The 15,895-nt window shown below is 39.3% G+C and overlaps 1 protein-coding gene across 3 annotated transcripts in view; it reads left to right on the top strand.

The window, feature by feature from the left end:
• STK3 (serine/threonine kinase 3) overlaps positions 1 to 15,895 on the top strand; it is a 280,022-nt gene that overhangs the window by 139,659 nt on the left and 124,468 nt on the right. For all 3 annotated transcript variants that reach the window (XM_034763361.1, XM_034763360.1, XM_034763362.1), the window contains exon 8: positions 2,230 to 2,355. In XM_034763361.1, the coding sequence (XP_034619252.1) occupies positions 2,230 to 2,355 (126 nt within the window). The remainder of the gene's footprint in view (positions 1 to 2,229; positions 2,356 to 15,895) is intronic.

The raw sequence follows: 15,895 nt of genomic DNA, 5'->3' as shown, positions 1-15,895 counted from the left end.
TATGATCACTGCTTCAAGCTGTAAGGTAAGTTGTGGCAGGACAGTATATAAAGAGAGCTTTAGATTTTAATCAGTCTGGTGAATCAGCATTCCGTATAAGGAAAAAACAATTTTATAGGCATTGTGATATTATCCATGGCATTTGATAAGTTCAGAATGAACTCTGGAAATACCAATTTTCACTGAATACCTAAGTTACGTACGAATACAGCTGATCAATCCACTGTTTTATGCCATGTCACAAACATCAAGCCTTATTCCCCTCTCGTTTACATTCTTGTAAATTGATTAACACCATGTATTTCTGTGGAGTGTCACCATTGTAAAGCTGGTGTGAGTGAGACAAGAAACAGGCCATAGTTGAAAAAAGTAATAGTCTAAGGGCATGTGTACCCTACAAACTTAAGTAGACTAAAGTCGACGTACAGCCTGGGCTATATTTACTGCTGTTTTTCAAGTCCACAACCTGGGAGTGGGGAGCTTGAAGTCCAGGCTGCAGCCCAGCTGCTTGGAGCCAGGAGCCTCTACCTGGAACTGAGGGCCTGTGCTCTTAGCCCCTCCCCCCTCAGTCGGGCTGCTGCCTGGGCTCCCCACTCCTAGCTGGGCTGCTACCCGGGCTCCCTGCTCTGATCCAGGCAGCTGCCCAGGCTTCCTGCTGGGAGCCTTGTTGCTGCCTGTGCTCCCAGCTCTCCGCTCTGAGCCAGGCTGCCGCCTGGGCTTCTGCCTCCCTGCTGCAAGCCAGACTGATGCTCGGGTTCCTGGCTCCCAACTCCGAGCCAGGCTGCTGCCCGGGCTTCCAGATCCAAGTGGGGAGCTGGGAGGCAGCAGGGATCCCAGTGGGGAGCCAGGGGACAGCCCAGCTTGGCGCGGAGAGCCAGGAGCCTGGATGGCAGCCGAGCTCCGAGTGGGGAGGCAGGGCAGCACCCTGGCTGGGAGTGGGGAGCCAGGAGCCTGGGGGACAGCCGGGCTTTAGCTGGAGCCCCCCACCTGTCCCAGGGTGACAGCCTAAGCTGTGAGCTGGATGTGGGGTTCACATCAGGGAGCTTCAGTACAGAGCTGTGAAATTGACAAGAATGACAGCCAACAGCTGATGTAAGTAAGGCAGTGTCTACAGGGACATTGCGTTGCCCTAACTACACTGACATAAGCCCTATGCCTCTCGTGGAGGTGGAGTTGTTATTCTTTTGGTGTAGTAGGGCACTTACATTGGTGGGAGCAAGACTGTAGTGTAGACATGCCCTAAATTTCAAGGATAGACCCAGGTGTTGTCTCTGGAGTGCTCGTAGTTACATATTGAACAGCTACTTTGCTACGATTATGAATATAACAAAGAGATGTTCGATTGCGTCAGTAAAGCTCATCTTTTGAATGATAGGACATAGAAAGGAATAGTAAGGTAAAGGCTTCAATATTTAAGCTGAGACCAAGAAAAAGAAGCCAACTACTGAAATGCTCATTGCTGTTTTTTTAATTGTCGTTTTTCATTTGGTGTAATAACTTACTCTGCCAGTCTCAGAACTACAGGTCTGTTTTCTTGCTCTGAGAAATTCCATGTAAATACTAATGGAGAAATCGGAATATTCTGACAACAGGTGCTTAATAGACAGCAACATGCAGATGAAGAGGGGTAAATGATATTTTAAATGGTTTTGAATTAAAAAATAATCTGCCTGCTAAAAGGTAGTTGGGATTTTTTGCTTGTTTTACATTTCAGCATTGCAGATGATTAAATAATTCATGACATATTAAAATACAGGTTTGTTGAAGCAAGCAACAGCAATGGCTGCTCTGCTTATGGGCACTAATTTGTGTTGTCAGCTTGTTAAGATTAATTAAATGTTGTAACTGAATATCTGAAAAAGTTTATTTTTCTATGTCAGACAATCACCACTCTATTTATTTACTACCTAATCCACATTTCCTTTCAACAATTACACCCTCAACTATAAAGCAGTTGTATTATATAGTTACATTTTCCCATGGCTTGCTGTATAAAAAACCCAAATAAATAAAAAAGCTAAATTTTATTTAGTTGCAAAGCAGCTAAGAGGGATCATATATTTCCTGAACCTAGATTTTAATTTCTGTCTGATGTGAAAGACTATTTATCGCTAAAGTCTTTGATGTTGAATAACATGTTATTTTTAACATCTGTTACTTGTAATTAAGTTGTAGCTGAAAAGTATTTGTTGGATTTCTGTTATATAATTTCATGGTTTTGTTTTCTAGCATACTTTTATTAAGAATGCCAAACCAGTCTCAATTTTAAGAGATCTGATCACAGAAGCTATGGAGATCAAGGCAAAGAGGCATGAGGAACAACAAAGGGAGCTGGAAGAGGAGGAAGAAAACTCGGTGTGTTTTTTTTTTTTAAGTATTTTGTGTATTAAGTATTTTTTTGTAATTTTTTCAACAGACACATACATATATATATATATATATATAGAGAGAGAGATAGATATATGTGTGTGTGTAGTGTATGTATATATGTTTTGAATCCTCTTAACTGTTCTTCAGCATGCAAGGTTTGAGCTTTCACCTTTATTCATGTTGAGTAATGCTCCTGTGACTACTGCAGCATCAGCCTGTTCCCAATCCAGCTTTACCTAGTTGTAGTGATATGAGCTCTTTTTAGAATAAAGATGCCATTTCTACTTTAACTATGGTACACTACAGTAAATGAAAATGTCCAGGCTAATGTTTTCAAAAATGAGTCGAGATATTCAAATTAGGCTTATAAATCCAAATTTAGGCACCCGAATAAGTATTCTGATTTTCAAAAGTTAGGAGTATCCCACAGCTTTCCCTGAAGTCAGTTATAGAAAACAGTTATCTAAAATAGAGAATTAGTGATTTGTGAATTGTGTTGGTTGATGTTACTATTTTCACATTATGCCCATGATTTTTCTTGCAGGTCTGTTAGGGAAGCAGATTAGGAGGTAAATAGGATTTATGTTGTTTGTTTTGTGGTCCTAAGAGTAAATCATTCTTCCTTCATTTTATTACTCTCTCCAAATTATTTATTTTAGTGCAGGCCTGTGAAATGTAGACAAGGAGATAACCATATACAATAGAAAAAGACATTAATTCTGTGTGTTTCAAACAAACGCATTGCCACATGTCATTGGAAGAACCAAGGTCATACAGGAGCAAGGCTGAGTAAAAAAGTTGGTGGCTTGAATACTAATATGAACCTCACAGTTCTGAACAAATTGAAAAGCATACATTTTGGTAATGTATAGCATTTCACAACTTGAACTAAAGAAGCTTTGTTAGGTACTCTGGATTTTAGGATGATGATGTGCATATAATGATACATTCCAGTCAAATAATGTAGAATGTTTGCTTTGGATCTGGCATAAGATATGTTCTATGTTTACAGGATATGTATGTGTTGTAACAATGTCTTAACACTGACTGAGAGTAAGTGTTTTTAAAATTGGTTAATTTTGGATAGTATTTGTCTAGTCAGTTATAAAACAAGCTGGGAAGAATGGAATTAGCCTTCCTATGTCAAGAAACACACCCTGATATGGAATTTTGTGACTTCATATGCAGTTTTGTTGTTTGCTACTTAATTTATAGGAGAGGAGACTTTATTGGCAGGCCGCTGAACTGATTTTAATTCAGATTCTTACAAGTGGTCCACAAATAACTATATGCTGGAGTAGAATTTCAGTTCATTAAATGATCCTTAAAAAGATGAATTTGTCGCAGACCTTTAAAAAACACCTTTGTTGGCATGTTTTTCTTCCTACTTACCACCTCCTGAGCTCTCAAACTCAAATATTTTGGTCTAAGTTGGGTCTTTGTCACAAACCCAGAACAAGGAGTAGCAGGTAGTTGCACCATCTCAGCAGTAGATTGGGAAACAGACTATCAGTCAGGGACTAAGTAATCTGTGCCAGCCCTATATTTGGTGCAGTTACTTCCCCAGTGTGGCAGCTCAGCTCTGCTATCTGGGTTGTTGAGGTAGGAGTGAAAACAAAGCTCCACTCACTCCCTGCCCACTTTCATGGGTGAGAGAGTAACAGCTGCGTGGAGGCTATGCTCCCTCAAATATAGTTAGTGAGTGGAGGGGAGTAAGGAGATATTTTATGCCTTGTCACTGCCTCGCCTGGGGACAGAGAACAAGCCGCCACTGGCCCTTGCAAAATAGAGAATAGCCAGCATTTTCTACAAAATGTCTTGTGCTAGTTAGTTAGTGGTTGTGGATTCTGAATTTTAATTACAAAAAGCAAATCTAAATGGGGCTATGCTGACAGGCAGGTCTTCTGTCTAGTGGTTAGTCTGTGGCAACAGGCTTGCCTAGTTGTTAGAGCCTGCAGCAGGAGGAGCAGGGAAAGTTAGGGGGACCTGGCCTGCCTACTCCACCAGGTTCTGACCCAGGGACCCTCTTGAGTGCTGTAGGGACAGCATTCAGCACCTGCCATGCGGCCAACACCCTCTTCTGGGTCCCTTCCTACCTCTCCTCGAGGTGTATTGAAGCTCGTAGGTGCCCCTTGCAGACTGGCTTGCAGGCCTCTGTGGGTGAGAGTCCCTGTTTCGTGCTGCGGGTCCCCTCCTGGTAATGCATGCTCTGTTGTAGTCCCCCTATAGCGGTGAGCAAAGGTCCATTCCCTTCTGCTAGCTGCCTGGATGTGCTGCAGTGCCTCCTTTTAAGCCCTTCCAACTGGAGTGGGGTGAGGCTTCCTGGGCCCACAGTTGTTTTTGTACTCCTCTCCTCCCATCCCAGGAAAATAAAACTGCATTCTGGTGTTTGGCTCCCCGCCTGTCTGCCACTTGAAAGGCAGATGCCTCTGACTGTAAGGCTAAATACCATCTCATAATCCGAGAGTCGGTGTCCCTTATGGAATTTAGCCAGTGTAGAGGTCGGTAATCAGTTATCGAGAGGCAGGGGTTTCCGAAAATGTAATATTGTAGTGCTTCTACGGCCAACTTCACTCCCCAGGGCTCTTTCTCTATAGTTAAGTGGGCCATTTCTCTAGGAAACAGTTTCTGGCTAATATAAAGTATTGGGTGTTCTCCCCCACTCTATCCATGTCCTGGGACAGCCCCACCCAACATCTGAAGCATCTGTGTGGAGTGATAACTGGGTGAAGGAAAACAGTTACTCTGCTCAGAGGTCTTTCAAGGTTCTGAAGGCTCTATCACAGGCCTTTAGTGGTGTGCTTTTTTTTTTTTTTTTTTTTACCCTACATTTTTTTATGATTATATGGTTTGGAAAATAAAAGAAAAATGGTACTTGGCTATTAGGTCTGTGATTTGCTATAATGAATATCTGATGGTTATTTTTGTTGAAATTGCTAATGAATTATGTTTGGTACTTACAAGTATATTTATTGCTAATAGGACCTGCATGTACTCTGATTTTCTCTATGCTGCTCAAAAAACTGAACTTAATAATAAATAGCTTGAGTATTGAAAAAAAGTGCTGTAGTGCGAAAGAAAAGTTACCAGTGCAGCTAGAATCCTTATCATGAATAAACATTTAAATTAATCCAACTAAATTTTAAACAAAGTTTCATTTTCAACCACAGGTTTGTAGTAGTGACTTTTCATTTTATCACGTTGTATAAAATATCTTGTTCTGGACTAGTTTTAATAATCACTCATTCTTGATGTCGATTTCCCTTGTGTTGCCATTGCATCTTATATGCAGTCAATCATCATAAGAAACTCCAGCTTTCATGTGGGAGGTGAAACCAAGGTCTTGCCCACTTGTAGTCATTAAAGATTACAGTACACTTTTCATAAGAGTACAGAGTTAACCCTAATGTCCAGGACCAATTCCAAGTTTGGTAATTATATGCTATCTTCCTACATTCTTTTTGCACTTCTGATTGGAAAAGATCATCTTCGCTTCATGTTCTAAATTGTTAAGGGCTAGATTGAGAAGGGCTAGAAGGCACAGTGCTGAACAAGGGGCGGACTCAGTTGAAGGCTCAGCTCCCTTCCTGTTTGACCCTTACTCTGAGGGCGGGAAGAAGATAGATACCAGCAGCGTATTATGACACCCCTTGTGTGGATATAGCTATTCTGGCAGGTGCATTCGGGGGGAAGGCACAGTCAGTGTTTCTTCTCTTCCATGGTCACCTGCTCTGGGCAGGGAGAGGTAAGTGGCTCACTTATCCCTGCATATCCAGACCCAAGGTCCAGGTAACCTGTGCAGGAATACATGGGTTTCTTACTATTCCTTAATGCCCTGTGTGAGCATGTAGTCCGAGTGAAAACGTAGCCCTAAATAATTTAATATGCGAAGGTGCCTGCATTTAATGATCTCTACATACAGTTTATATACATGTGCATAGTCCGATTACAGATGTAACAGTCCCACTGAACTGCAGCCATCCTTAGGTTGGAGAGTGACAACCAACTAGTGCATTGAACATTGCACAATAATATAGGGAAGATAACATGTCATATAGTAACTCCAAAGCTCTTGGAGCAGGTGGATTCCATTTGTGTGGTGTATTTTTCCTTTCAGCAGTGCTGTGTACATCTGTGGTACTGTATGAATAACATAATTGACTAAAATAACCAGTTTGTGGCATGACATGGTATCTTTTGCTATAACATCAAGAAATTTGAACTTTAATTCATGTCCTCAGTGTAGAAACACAGCTATAGGTATAGTAGTACACATTTTGTATATGCTTTTTCTCTGTATACATTTCATGTATATAAGTAAAAGGGATTTTTTAGAACTAAATGGATTAAGTACAAAGATTGCACAAGTACAGTCTTCATTTTCAGAACCTGTACCATTCTGTTTTCCTCAGGTGTGGAAGAGTCACATCTTGTCCACCTGCTGTAAGCATCTTGTGATGGGGACACAATTTGTAGTAAATATTTTGATATATATGCTTTTCAAAAACCTGACACTGCACACCTGTAGCCTGGATGGCTGTTATTAACAACTAGCTTTTCTTGTCTTGTTTGAATTACAGAATATGATTGGAAATAGTGTACTGTGAATTGATTTTGTGCATGTTACAGGAACTGCTTGTGTGATGGGAATGCATTCTGACAAACTGACATGTTTTGATAGGTGCTGAGGTAATTGTACAGATTTTTTTAATTAAGCAAAAATTGCAAGCTGCGTACTTTACAGAAGGTTAATCGCAATATCAAAGTTTAAATGTTAGTTTAAGCATTACTAAACATGACCAATCTCTTCTCTTATGCATTTTTTGAAGTGTGATGTGAATTTGATTCTGAGGTCGGGCAGCTGTATTATGGGAATGTAAAGTAATTCGTTGCCTGGCAGCTCACAAAAAACATGTCTAAATATTTATTTCAAAGGATCTTTAAAGAAATGAACTAATAATCAACTCTTAGAATATGTTTTCTGTTACATTTAAATGTCTCCGTTATTTGAAGAATGTTTAAACTATTTTAGAGGACTAATTCAAACTAATTTTACTTTTGTAACTGACTCATAACAGGCAGCCATTGCCTTACCAATACAGTATGCCTCCCTTTATGCTAATTAATCCTTATAATTAAATTTCCTTTTGTTGCTGTTATATTAGTGCTTAGAAAATGGTGTCAGAATTTGAAATTTTGCAAATAATTGCTGTAATTATTCCTTTTTTATGGCATTATTTTTTAAAGTAAAAGTAAATTGCCGTGTGTCTTTTAGTGAATAATGCATTTTTATAGCACTTAATATGCACAGCAAGGCAATATTGATTATGTGCTGGGAGTTTTTATATTTACCACATACATTGAAAAATGAATATAGACTGCTGGAAAAGAGGAATAATATAGTTCAACTTTGCATGGTAGATACATAATAATGCTTTCATCTTTCATCTGATTTTCATAACATTTTATTATGCAAACTAATTAAGCCTCACTACCACTCCTGTGAGGTAGGTAAGGAATATATAAAGATTAGGGCTGTCAAACGATTCAAAAAATTAATCACGATTAATTGTGAGATTTAAAAAAATCATGATAATCACAGTTTTAATTGCACTGTTAAACAATAATAAAATACCATTTATTTAAATATTTTTGGATACTGACTGGGCCGGCATAACCCATTAGGCAACCTAGATGGTTGCCTAGGGCACTACAATTTGAGGGGTGGCAACCGCAGCGGTATTTTGGCGGCGGGACCTTCTGCCGCCTCTGTGGGGGGCGGTATTTCGGGGCGGGTCCTTCCACTGCCTAGGGCAGCAGAAAAGCTGGCGGCGCTCCTGGATACTGATGTTTAGCATATCTGGCACATAAATACCTTGCAATGCCGGCTGCAACAGTACCATGTGAATGCCTGTTCTCACTTTCAGGTGACATGGTAAATAAGAAGCAGGCAGCATTACTTCCTGTAAATGTAAACACACTTGTTTGTCTTAGCAATTGGATGAACAAGAAGTAGGACTGAGTGGACTTGTAGGCTCTAAAGTTTTACATTGTTTTGCTTTTGAGTGCGGTTATGTAAAAAAATTCTACATTTGTTAGGTATCAGAGGGGTAGCCGTGTTAGTCTGGATCTGTAAAAAGCAACAGAGTCCTGTGGCACTTTTAAGACTAACAGATGTATTGGAGCATAAGCTTTCGTGGGTGAACGCCCACGAAAGCTTATGCATGCATCCGACGAAGTGGGCATTCACCCACGAAAGCTTATGCTCCAATACATCTGTTAATCTTAAAGGTGCCACAGGACTCTCTGTTGCTTTTTACATTTGTTAGTTGCACATTCATGATACATAGATTGCACTAAGTACTTGTATAAGATAAATTGAAAAATACTGTTTCTTTTGTTTATCTTTTTTACAGTGCAAATATTTGTAATAAAAAATAATAATATAAAGTGAGCACCGTACACTTTGTCTTTTGTGTTGTAATTGAAATCAATATATTTGAAAATGTAGAAAAATATCAAAAATATTTATAATACATTTAAATTGGTATTTTTATTGTTTAACAGTGCAATTAAAACTGTGATTAATTGTGATTAATTTTTTTAATCGAGTTAATTTGTTTTGAGTTGATCACTTCAGTTAACTGAGATTAATTGACAGCTCTAATAAAGATCACATCATCCACCACTGAAATGCAACCATCTGTGGACATGTTTAGGACATGAAGTATGTCATGGGTCAGTTTGATATATGGGGTAGTTTATATCTAGTGTTAAGTTTGGAGAGATGGTCATTGCTGTAAGTATATAATCAAGGCCACGTGCACATGGAGTTAAAAATTGCATAGAGATTGTGAATAATATATATGTTGTTCTTTGAGTGCTGGTTCCTACGTGTATTCCACTGTGGGTGTGCACATGCGCTTCATGCTCCTAGACTTGGAGGTTTCTTGCAAGCAGTGTCTGTTAGCCTGCACTTGTGTCTTTGCCTTTCAAGGCATAAAGGGCTGGAGTGAACCAACTGCCTCTCCATTTCCTTTTTGCCATTGCATGGCCTGGGTCAGAACCTCCAGTATCTGGAGCTTTCCTTTGAAATATTTACAGGTTAGAGAAATCAAAGTTTGCCTTAGTGCCTTTTGTATATAGTTCTTTATAGTTACCTTTCAGCAGAGTTTTCCAATTAGATAGATTCCCCCGCCTTGTGGTACCCCCCCCCCATTCACCGTTATGGGTATTGGACTGTGCCCAGGTCTCCAGCCTTCAAAAACTTTGTCTCCTACCCCCTTTTCTTCTTGGTCAGCAATGACCACCAGTGCTATTTGGAAGGCACATGTCACGGCTAGCTGTACGCGTGAGGCGAGGAAACTCCAGCCTAGAAAATACCCAGGAGAAAAGCATCAAGCATCCCAAACCGGAAGTGTTTCATCTCATGGCCTGTTTTTTGGATTGGGCATCATCAACATTAGAACATTTCTGAAGCCATACAAACCAGCCTTAATAATAGCAGAGCCGACTCAGTAGAAAATGCTACTCAGCAAAATGGAAGTGTTGTTTCATCTGGGCACAGCAAAAACATGTATCTCCTGAGTCAGCAGATACTACCCTCATTTTGGACTGTTTTTTTTTTTTTTCTCTCAACAGCTGGGCTTTCCCTCTGTTCTATATAAGTCCACTTGGCAGCAATCAGTGCATACCATCCAGCATCAGATGGTGATTCAGTTTTTACTCACCCATTTACTAGCAGATTCTTAAAAGGCCTAATCAGAATGTTCCTACCAGTAAGGAAACTACTGATCATTGGGACTTAAATCTTGTACTTTTGGCACTCACTAAGCCTCCCTTTGAACCATTAGCTACATGTTCCATTATCAATGAAAGTTGCATTCTTTATGGCCATCACTTAAGCCAAAAGGGTGGGTGAGCTGGGAGCACTAATGGCAGATCTGCTATACATCAAATTCCATAAGAACAAAGTCTCTACAACTACAAAGTAGTTTCAGCATTTCTCATAAAGCAATCAATCCACTTACCTGTATTTTTTCTGAAACTGCATGCATCAGAAGAAGAGACTTCACTCTCTCCGTATGCAGTGCGCTCTCTCCTTTTACCTGCAAAAGACAAAACCAATTAAAAATCACCTAGATTGTTTGTTTTTCACTATAACAGAATGAGTCCACGGTCAAGCTGTGTCCTCCCAGAAGATCTCTAGGTGGATCTTGGTTTGTATCCTGCTTTGTTGCCAGTTATTATATCATCTTCCCCCTCCTAGGGAGAGAGCTCATTTTGCAAGAGTCTATGGCTTCAGGAAGTACCTTCACTGGACATTAGTAGAGCCGCTAAGTGGAGTTCCAGCCACATGTTCATGAGACATTCTGCTCTAGTGCAGAATTCATCTGCTGACGCATCCTGTGGGACAATGGTTCTCCAAACAGTTCTGCAATCTGCATCCTCACACCCTGCTCCTACTTGAGTACTGCTTCTCAGTCACCAACAGTGAAATACACATAGTACCAGCACTCAAACAAGAGGAAGTTACTTACCTTGTGGTAACTGGAGGTTCTTGCTTGGTCTCTGTGTGTATTCCACTACCCGCCCTCCTTCCCCTCTGCTTCAGCTCTTTACTGGATTTGGGATAGAGAAGGAACTGGAGAGGTGGTCGGTCAGCTCTGTCCCTTTATGCCTTCAGTTGGAAGCATGAAGAAGGCAAGGGCACACACGTGGACCAACAGACACAACTTGCAAGTATTCTCCGACTCCAGGCGCATGGAGGGCATTCACACACTCACAGTGTGGACTACATATAGGGACCACACATCTGGAAGAACCTTCAATTACCACAAGGTAATTTCCTCTCTTGACTGTGTATAAGTCCACTGAAGTCAATGAGACTTGACCACATGCTTAAATTTAAGTGCTTACATGGTTTGTTGAATAGGAGTAGACTTAAGCCTGTGCTTAAAATTAAGCACATGGTTAAGTGCTCTGCTGAATCAGGCTTTATAGATGTTATGGAACTTTTTCAGATCCTTATACTTATCCAAAGTATATTATGTGTTTATGATGCTGCTACAGTGCTTTTTCCAAAAGATAGCTGAGTCTACAACCACATTTTTCCAAGGTGATGATGAGGTGTTAATAGTAAATGAAATTATTTTATAGGATATTAAATTTTGTCAGCATGTAAATTTTCACTTAATGTACTGAAGTCTAGTTAGCTGTCTTTGGTGCCATCTAGTGTTTTTTATTTTAATATACAAAGTGTAGTTAAGGCATTTTAAAGGCAAACTGTTTGTTTTATTGCATTTCTACACGTCAATAGCAATCTTAATCCCTTGACTTTCTGTTATCTGTTTACAAAATTTGTAAAAAGGGAAGCTCTAATTAATTCTATAGTTCTTAAAGTCAATCATACTTAATGTTGTAACTCATACAGTATGCAAGATCACCTCCTCTTTGAAAATGTTTTAACATTTTGCAAGAACTTACAGAGCCTTGTAATATCTTTCCTGCAACTGTGTAGTTTGTGAAGTCTTGCACGTGCTTTTCATTGTTGTAACTTTGGGTTGTCTGTCCTGATAAGCAGGTCCCTGTGGCCACCTTTCATGCTTAAAAGCTTTTTTTTAGTTATAAAATCCTTATCTATGCTTTGGTAGAGAGGTGAGGATCCAAAATGACAGCCATGAAGTGCCATAGGGTATTGAAAAAGTCTGCAGTTAAACCCAGTTTCTACAACTGACAGTTCTATATCATGCCAGAATAAGTTAGATATCTTTCTCTCATATATATTTCCGATATACCCCAAATACAACCAAGTACAAACTTAAGAGTCGATTACATTTGGAATGGTCTGAGGATGAAGCGTCATCCTTGATGCCTATTATCCTTGCTATTTTAAATTTGTCATATTTGTTTTAATTAATATTTTGTCGCGTAATATTTTTAAATAGTAGAGCCAAAGTTCCCCTGAAATGTTCATTAAGAGTTAATTATAGATTGTAACCAATACTCAGAAATTATTTCCATCTGTTGTGTAAACTTGTATTGATATAACTTTATAAACACATCCGGTAGATTTAAGTGGCTTATTCAGAGCCCCTTAGGTCTACTAAGCTATTACTTACATCTCTAATATCCGTGAAAACTGCTGGAATGACAACCCTGGAAACTGATGACCTGGTTTAATCCACAAAACAGTTTTTTTTAAACACTATGGGTAGCAGCAGTAGATGTTTCATACCACTGTCCTGGAGAACCCTGTATCAACTCTGACCTGGAGAAAACACTTTTCAGGCCAAAATGGTTGTTAAATCATCTTGGTCATTCAATCCTTAGGGTATGTCTACACTACCCGCTGGTTTGGCGGGTAGTGATTGATCTATCAGAGATCGATTTATCGCGTCTAGTGTAGACGCGATAAATCGATCCCCGATCGCTCTGCCGTCGACTCCGGAGCTCCACCATGGCGAGAGGCGGAAGCGGAGTCAATGGGGGAGCGGCAGCCGTCGATCCCGCACCGCGAGGACACAAAGTAAGTGATTCTAAGTCAATCTAAGATACGTCGACTTCAGCTACACTACTATCATAGCTGAAGTTGCATATCTTAGATTGACACCCCCACCCCCAGTGTAGACCAGGCCTAAGTCTCTTCAGAGACTGACAATTAGTGCTAGTGGGGCTTTAATGCTGTGCTAGGTATTAGGTAGCAACCACCCAGTAAACCTCTGAACAACTGTAAGATGGTAATGACTTTCAGTCACTATTTCCCATTTGAACTGGTGACATGGAAATGAATGACTTTATTTCCTTTTGCCAGGCTTATTGCTGATGTTACCCAGTTGTTCCATCATAGTCATTTTTTTAAATTAAAGATGTTAAAATAAAGTTTTAAACAAAGTTCAAAACAGATCCTTCATCCAGTAAGAGCAGCTGCAGAAGCAGCCAAAGCTGGGGCCCTTTGGACGTTCAGGGAACTTCCTATGGTTTTGACAGGATTTTCTCTGCTATGAGCTGATTGGCTGTTTTTTCCAACTCTCTCCTTCCCTCACAATCTGTTCACCAGTGCGTCACTCCACACCTGGACCTCTTAACCTCCTCTCTACCCTATTCCCTTCACTTCCCCTTCCCTTCAGTGTCTCATCTCCATTCATTTTTCTTTCCGTTTAGCTTATCAACTCCTAACTAAATCCGTCAAATAAATATACTTTAGAACCAAGATGACATTTGCTGCCATCACATTGTTCCCTCTGCATGTGAGTTATACTCCTTCCCCCACCCTGTGTCTATCTTGTCTGCTTAGACTGTAAGCTCTTCAGGGCAGGGACAATCTGTTACTCTGTATTTATATAGTCTTGCACAGAGGGGCCCCATTTTTCGTTGGTTCTTAGGCACTGTCATAATAAATATGATTAATATATGTATATGTATATATGAATGTTTTACACTGACTAGACTGTTTCCAGTTATAGTAGGTTTAGAGGTTCAAATATTAGGTATTGCCATTATTATTGCTCAGGCAAATTAATAAGCCAAACAATTTTTCTCCTTGCCTTAACTGCAGAGGCTAATCTGGATACTAAAGGAAAATCTTGTTTCCAACATTTATCAGAATAAACATCCACACTCATACTGTAAAAGAGGGGATAGTGAATTTGGCTACTTTGGGCTCAGACAGAATGTACATTCCTTAATGAACAATGTAGTTAATTTATCTATGTTCTATATATATGTATTGCAATAATGTCAAAAGACCCATCAAGAAGCAGCACCCCGTTGTGCTAGGCACTGTACAAACACTGAACAAAAAGACAGCCCCTGCCCCAAAGAGCATACATTCTAAGTAACTTAGTTGAGAAGGAAAAAATCTTTAGGTAACCCGTAGACAAAATTATTTCAATGGGAGTTAACTTTAGCATCTTATTTTTACCACCAGGAGGAGCACTATTAAAATAGTCTTATCTGTATACTGGCACAATCTTTCTAATGCTGTTGCTGTAAATTTTCCATATCTTTGGGAATACCCCAAATTGTTAAAGGCAGAGGAATAAAGATACTATTGTGGAATGTAGGTTATACTTAAGAAAAGTTTCAAAAAGAAAACAAGTGAAGTGCTTTTATTTAAAAAACAACGTTTTAGAATTTTTTTCGTCCTCAAAAAATAATTGTTTTCGTGACATTTACACTAGAATTTATTTCTAAATCATGATTATATGGAGTAGTACTATGGCTGCAACACTTTGCAGTGTTAGCAGGAGGCCCAGAATTGGAATGAGATCTCCCACTTCCAAAACTGGAGATTTACTTACTTTATAGTAGTTCATCTTCAGGATACAGGGTGATAGAATTGCTAACAAAAACTCTCTGTGTCAGCCCATGCTAGCTTTTTACTAGATAAGCATTAGAATGTAAAACGATTGCCTATATTCTGTTATCATAGATGGGAGGAAAGTTAACATGGTGGCATTCAACAAGGATAAAGGGACTGGTCCATAAAGATGTGGCTCAGTACTTGATTGTGCTAGGCACTGTACAAACATAGAAAGTAATTCTGTGGGCAGAATATTATTTAAGTGTTTTCTTTTTCCATTTATAAATACAATTTCTTCTTCTGAAAACGTAACTGTTTTATTTTGTCATATGCAGCACCATACCCATTATCTGTGCCTAACAAATAATATTTTTCTCTTCTCAGGAAAAAACATGTTTCACAGGACAGTCCCTTATGTTGACTTGTATAGCTATAATTAGTGGTATTTGGCTCCCTCATTCGGGATTGTTCTGTGGTGACTATTCCTGAACTCAAATTATGTTATGCCCTGACATAGGCAAAATAGGCATATATGACTGATTTATATTTTCCCCAAGGAGGACTGAAAATCAAAGGATAGTATTAGCATTTAAAAGGAAGTGCTTGAAATTAGAGTCTTTGTATTAACAGAGATTTTTCTGAATAATCAACAAGAAGCATATTTGAACTTAGATTTTCTTTGGATAGTAGATTTTATCCATGTAGTGGAACTTAATGCACAGTACACCATGTTATCCTTTAAATTGCTGTGATGTGCACATATTCTAAATCTGACTTCAGAAAAGGAGTAGGATTTCCTAATAGTGTTTTCAAATATTTGTATTCCATATGGATTTTATGATTCATAAACTGGATTATCATCAGTTCCCTGTTTTACATTCCTGGCACATTACTGCCACTGATTGAAAATGCTGTTGTAGCCCTTGCTGGAATTAGTTCTTTTCTACAGTGTTGAAGCATCTGCTCAGCAGATATTTTTCTACAAAGTATCAACATGTTTTCTTCTTGCCCTTTTATCATGAAAGTGGCTGTTAAAAAAATAAATACATACAAATAAGCCTAGTTGGCCCCTCTTTTTTTGCGGTGGACTCTTCAAACAGTTCTCAAGGACCCTCTAACTCTCAAACTTAACTGACTCTTGTCCCTTGACATCACATACTATTCGCAATATTGAACAATAGGGGAGGATAATCAACATACCTGTTTGAGGTCTATTGCAAG

The sequence above is a fragment of the Trachemys scripta genome, chromosome 2, assembly GCF_013100865.1.
Source record: "Trachemys scripta elegans isolate TJP31775 chromosome 2, CAS_Tse_1.0, whole genome shotgun sequence".
Lineage (NCBI taxonomy): Eukaryota > Metazoa > Chordata > Testudines > Emydidae > Trachemys > Trachemys scripta.
This window is presented reverse-complemented; position numbering and strand designations above follow the sequence as displayed.